General features: G+C 49.1%; 1 protein-coding gene across 1 annotated transcript; it reads left to right on the top strand.

Moving 5' to 3' along the window:
* The first annotated feature begins 385 nt into the window (after positions 1 to 385).
* Positions 386 to 2116, top strand: LOC138929218 (fibrous sheath CABYR-binding protein-like). The gene has a single exon (XM_070288535.1). It carries the CDS (start codon positions 386 to 388, stop codon positions 2114 to 2116), a length of 1731 nt encoding a protein of 576 aa, XP_070144636.1.
* The last annotated feature ends 4533 nt before the right edge of the window (positions 2117 to 6649 follow it).

Here is a 6649-nt window from a genome sequence, read left to right on the forward strand (position 1 = left end):
CAGGGGACCCATCCCGCGCCGACAACACTAGCGACGAGCACCCATGTAGGGAGGACGACCATGTTTCACAGGGGCCACTTGTTGACAGGCGCGCCTGCCCAACGTCCCGAACCCCCTAGTGGGGTGAACATGCGTCTCTTCCCCAAAAAAAGGCCGTAGCCATAGCCAGTCAACCCTAGCCCACTCCATTAGGTAGGGCCCAGGGAAACACACTAATACACCTCTCCTCTGTCCTTACAGCAACAGTCTCCAGCACGCCTACCGAGAGGCGTAACGAAGCACGCACCCGCAAGCTACGCCCACCTGACCGCCGGCGCCTCTACAGAGCCACGACCGCGTCTTCTCCAGACCGCCGTCCCCCCACCAAACGTCGACCAGCCAGAGAATGGACGGACAGGGCCATCCATCGCAGGATTACTCCTGGATGTGCGTTGCAGTTGAGGAAATCCTGCAAACACTCCAAGGCGCCGGGCCAAGCTCGCCGCGTCCCCACCACAGCTCCGCCGCCAACAACGCCGGCCTCTTCCCACGAGCCCCAACCGCCGACGTCACCAGCACCAACGGGGAGGCGACGACCGCCGACAACCACGCCGAGCCCCAGCGACCCCCTGCAGAGGAGATGCCGCTGCTGTTCGCCGGCCTCGTTGGGCCACGCCGGGTCCCTCCGGAAGTTGTCCTCGACGGCAATGACGAGGAGGAGACCCACCAGCTCGGCGTCGCTGGGCCCCAACCAGCATCCTTAAGGGGCATGCCGCCCCAGGCACCCCTGCGTACCGGCCACATCGGGCCGCTGGCGCCCCCTCCGGAAGTTGTCCTCGACGACAATGACGAGGAGGAGGTGCCACGAGACCACCGTTTTGGACCCCTGCGGGTCAATCTCACGCCGCCCCGACCACGCGAGACCTCACCCGGAGATCGGGCACCCTCCGCCGACGCCGAGGAGGCGTGGAACCAGGCCATCGCCCTGTCCGACGACTGGGTCGATTTCGACGGCCTGGTGGAGGACACCCTTGGCGACCTGTTCAACAGCCCGCCACACCCAGAACCACCGGCAACAGGCGCGCTCGGGCCTCTGGGCGCGGTTTATGACCCAGTCTCGGACGAGGAGGGCCGCCCGCGTGGGCACTACAACCCCACCGGCGACGACGGCAACGACAGCGATGCGACAGTGTTGTACGACCCCACCGCGGAGGACAGCCGGGACGTACGACGGAGACGCACCACACCGCCGCACCCGAGCGGCAACCGGGTTCCGCCGTACATGGGCGAGGTGGAAGCCGCCCTAGTGGAGTGTTTCGGGGAGATGCCCGGGGACGCCCTCAACTGGGGAAGCGGCACGAACACGGCGTCGACAGTCTCGGCCGACGAGGACGAGGAGGGCCATCCGTCAGACGCCTCGCGATCACCTTCCGCCGGGCCCGCCGAGGACGCCTCATCGTCGACGGTCTCGGCCGACGAGGGCGAGGCCAGTCAGGACAGCGACTGGTCCTACGCCCCACGATCGCCGCCCCCGCGATGGACTCCACCCAGCACTACGCCGCTGCAAAGCTGGGCACCAGCCGCTCCAAGTCGCAGCCGACCCCCTCCGCCCTCCTACGAGGAGATTTTCGGCCGGGGATCGTACCCCGATCCGCACGCTGCCGCCCGATGCGCAGCGGTGGCCGCCAGTCACGATCCGCGACCCCGCCTGCCCACCGGCGCAGAGCTGGCCGCAGAAGAGGCGCGCCGCAGGGCAGAAGACCTGAGTGAGGAGCTCGGCAACCCACCAGTTACCCAACCGCCGGCAAGTGGCCCACCACCCTCACCGACCCCACGCCGCAGAGCACGGCGCAGGAGCGCCCCATGGGCAGACAGCCCCTCTAGCTCATCGGATGAATCATCGTTGGACGCCGACGAGGGAGTTCCCCACCCGGCCCGTTGGGTGCCGGCACCAGTGGAATGGGCCACCCCAAACGGCACATTACCGGCAGCCCTACTCCGCCGAATCCACGGGCGCCTGGCGACACCGCGGAGACGAACCATCCGGATCCTGGAGGAGGAGGGGAACCAGCGCTTCAGGGTCCAGATTAATCGAAGCGGGAGGGTGATCATCACTCTTCACCCCTCCCGAAGATAGGGGGGAATGTGACGATGTCACAATCCCCTATTTGTAAATATTTGTAAATATTAGTTAAGGTCATAGTTAAGTTAGCAAGTAAGTTAGGATTAGCCACATACCCACCCACACAACTGTACATTTAACGGGCATGAAGCCCACAGTTAATTTGCCCACGAAGGGCCAAATTAGATTTAGGCCACAACGCACAGGCGTATACATTTTGTCAACGCGGACTGTAGCTACCGCGCTGCAGCCATTTCCCCTCTCCGCTGCCGTCGCGAACAGCGGCAGAGGCAGCGACGTTTCCCCTTCGACGATCGTGCGTGTTTACGTTTTGGTCGTGCTTATTTACATGCCGATCAAAACATAAACAATAACAATAACAAAGCCGACGGCCGAAAGCTGCGCTGCCCGGACCTTTTTGGCAGAGAGGAGGCGACAAGGGCTTTGCAAGCTGCGACCGCGATCACTTCTCTGGCGACAGCAAGCGTGAATAGTTGACCTCAGTCTCCGCGACTCGCAGTTATAAAACCCGACAGCTAAGTAGTACTAAGTACAAAAGGACCCGCGTGTGTCAATTTACATCCTGGTTGCGAGCATCAGGTGAGCCGGCCGAGTGCCATGTAAGGGCAGGTCATTTGGAGTGTGGCGTAGGGCCAGGTTAGGGCCGATAGGCGTACATCAGAAAATGTGACCGTAATAATTAAGCCATAAAATAAAGTAACCAAACATGAAGTCAGAAATTTCATCGTCTTTCTCTCTCGCACCCGCATAAAACTCCACGTAGCCACAAAACAACCCTTATTTTGACGCGTGCCAAAATGTTCCCCTCTCGCTCACTCACTCGCCGAGCTGGTGGCTGGGTTTGACCGCACCAACTCCGCGTGGCCGCTGGGCAAGCTCCGGGCCGGAGAAGCGAGACGGGAGCGGGATTTGTCGCCGCTGGGTTCTCCCGGGCACAGATCTGGCGTGGGCATCGGGGCTGCTGGGTTTTCCCCGAGCTACGAGTTCATCGCCGCCGGCACGTGTTCACAGATTCCCCCTCTTCCCTCTCCTTTTCCCTTCCGATCTGCATCTTGCCCGCCATCGCCGCTGGGTCATCCCGGGCGGCGGAGATTTTGCCGATCGAAAGAGTCGCCGTTGCTGGGCAACCGAGCGAGCGCTGGAAACGGAGGAGCACCTGGCCATCGCCAGGGTGACCGTCCAAGATTCCCATCTTCCCGAAGCCAGAATTCCCCCTTTGAAAACGAGCCCTTTTGCTGCCATTTTGCCCTCCTAGAAAATTCATAAAATTCGGCGTCCATGTCCTGGCCGTCTCTAAAATATAAATATTTCTGGAGAGGAATCCTGGGCCGCTGAGGTTTACCCCGGCCCGAGACACATCCTTACAAATTAAGGATATGGAGATAGAAAAATTTAAAAATAGAACGTATATGCTAATAAAATATGAGGATGGGAACGCAGATGTGTTTCCAAAAATGTGAAAATTAAATAAATAAATGAATAAAAAAAAATATGAGAAGTAAATAAAATCATTTTTTATTTGGGGAATGGGAAACATTTTTTCCAGCATTTTCTTTTCAGCTTAAAAAGTTAAAAAAAAATAAATAAAAAAAAAATATTGAGAAGTAAATTAAAACATTTTTTATTTGGGGTATGGGAATCATTTTTTTTTTTTCAGCATTTTCTTTTCAGCTTAAAAAGTTAAAAAATAAAAAATAAATATAATATAAAAGAAAATTAAAACATTTTTTATTTGGGGTATGGGAATCATTTTTTTTTTTTAGCATTTTCTTTTCAGCTTGAAAAGTTAAAAAAATAAATAAAAAAAAATATTATTATGAGATGTAAATAAAAATAAATATTGTTAAATAAATGATAATAAAAATAAAAATAAATAAATATTTCATTAAATAAAATAAAATATATTTTTATAAATTTGATATTGGGAATTTGGTTTTCAATTTCAGGTTTCAAAATTGTTCAAAAATAGTTATCATTCTGCTTCTTAAATTCACATCGCAATTCTCATTTAGGTTTAGCTGGCTGCATTCAGTTGCCTCGGGATATTCTATTAATAACATTTCTGATTCAAAGCTGTTATCATATTGACTATTCATTTTGCTTTCATTTTCACGACTTTGTTCATCATAATGTGTCTTTACTGTATTTTGTATCGACTTGACATTATTTGTATCCTTAAATTTGTTATCATTACTCTTTGACTTATCGTCCTCACAACTTTTATTATTTAAACAATCATTTTCTAAATTTCTATAATTTGAAGGATAATTTTTTGATTTTTTTTCAGTTAAACGATAATTTTTGGAAAAACTACTATTTGAACAACAATTTTCAGCATATCTATCATTTGAACAATCATTTTCCGCATATCTATCATTTGAACAATCATTTTTCGCATATCTATCATTTGAACAATCATTTTCAGCATAACTATCATTTGAACTATAATTTTCAGCATAACTATCATTTGAACTATCATTTTCAGCATAACTATCATTTGAACTATCATTTTCAGCATAACTATCATTTGAACAATCATTTTCTCTCACAATCTTAAAGTTACAAATGCTCATGAAATCTCGTCCCAAAACTGTTCCATATGCCATCGATTTGTTCGCCACAATTAGTAACTCAAAATTAAACATTTCTTTATTGATAATAACAAAACATGATATTTTTCCGATTATATTTAAGGGGCTACCATTTAAGCCAACGTAATTTGTGAGAATCTTTTCATTTGACTTGATATTTTGCTTTTCTAGTATGTTTTCCACGTATGACATCTTAATGAAACTAATTGGACTCCCAGAATCGATTAGGCATTCTAAAAACAAACATTGATCAGGTTCTGAACCAAAATTAAATTACAACTTGAACTTTCATAGCGAACGGTCGTGTTTTTGTTTTGCGCTCCGAACTTTTGTGTTGTTTTTGCATTTAAACCACCGGGGTCCAAATTTTAAATTGTTAAAATACAATTCGTAATTTTGCCGTTTCGCTACGCGAGTGCATGTGCATGTGGCTTTCAGTGTTTAATTAATATACATATAATTAATCACCTTTAGTTTTTGTGTTTTTGCGTTTTCTTATCCCCTCTTTGCGTTGTCCCGTTTATTTGCTTCTAGCAGCAGCATTTAACCGGCTCCAAAGCTTTCGTGTTTCTCTTCTCACCCACGCTTACGCTCCCGCTCTCTTGTTTTTTTTTCGGTACTGCTTATCTGCGCACCGTGGTTAAAGACTAGTGAAAATGGTTCCAAATATGATTTGTGATATTAAAGGCTGCCAAAAGGAGGTTTTGGCAGATCAGCCCAGCCTTTACTGCTGGCTTTGCGATGCGGTCGTCTAAGCTTAACGGGCCGTATCGCTGACGCAATTTCGGCCAAAAATGGCTTGCGCTATTGTTGCCATGCCTGTCGTGAGGTGGAGAAGGATATGTTATCCTTCATGCGGCAAACCAAAAGCGGTTTTAGTGAACTTAGGGTCAACTTTCGCAAAACAAATGACCTGTTCACAGCGCTGGACGCTCAATTTAGCGGCATGAAGCTGCTAAGCGAGTCACCAAAGCGCAAAAAATCCGCTGCTGGTCGGCTGCAGTTGGGCGAACCCCAGCCACCAAAGATTTGGCACACTCCCTCGGCACAGCCCCCGACACCGACGCCAACTCCAATGGTGTTAAGATCGGGAACGGCTAAAGATTCGGCATTCGAAGGTGCCGGGGCAGTAATGGCATCAGATCCGCCACTGTTATTAGTTGAGTCCGCTGCGGGGTCTCAATCTCTGACACCGCAGACTTCAAAAAAAATCTCAGCTATCCCAAAGGGCAAAAATAGGGCTGAACCACTAGTAGAAGTCGGTAATGCTGCGTTACCAAAGACCATCACCGCTATTCCACCACTAAAAACAATATTTGTTTCTCGGCTTGCCCCTGATCTCGCATCGGAAGATGTACTAGCTCATATACTGAGCAAAACACAAGCCAAAAATGTGAAAGTGGAAAAATTCAATTTTTCATACCCCAGAGATATCTCATCTTTTAAAATAAGTGTCTCCCTTGAGCTTTTTGACTCAATTTGTTCGGGTGACTTCTGGCCCGAGCACGCGGTAGTTAAGGAGTTCGAGGTGAAAATAAAGAAAAAACGGCCTTCACGGCCGGCACAAACCACAGTGACTGCGGGCGTCACGGCAGTGCCAAAAAACTAAATACCTCCCTCCTACTTTCCTATCAGAACACTAGAGGCTTACGCAGCAAGCTCTCTAAATTGTATTCTGATAGTCTTTCGTTTGCATCCCAGGTGATTGTGTTTACCGAAACCTGGTTAAAGCCGGAGATTTTCAGCTCCGAAATTTTTCCGGGTAAGTACACAACTTATAGATTGGACCGTCTTTCCCAGCGAGGTGGTGGAGTTTTAATTGCCGTTGACTCCACCCTTAGTTCCGAACTGGTTCAAATTGACGATCTCACAGGTATTGAATTTATCTGTGTAAAACTATCATTTCCAGGTAGTTTTATCTATATAACCTGTTCTT

The sequence above is a fragment of the Drosophila kikkawai genome, chromosome X (assembly GCF_030179895.1).
Source record: "Drosophila kikkawai strain 14028-0561.14 chromosome X, DkikHiC1v2, whole genome shotgun sequence".
NCBI classification, from domain to species: Eukaryota; Metazoa; Arthropoda; class Insecta; order Diptera; family Drosophilidae; genus Drosophila; species Drosophila kikkawai.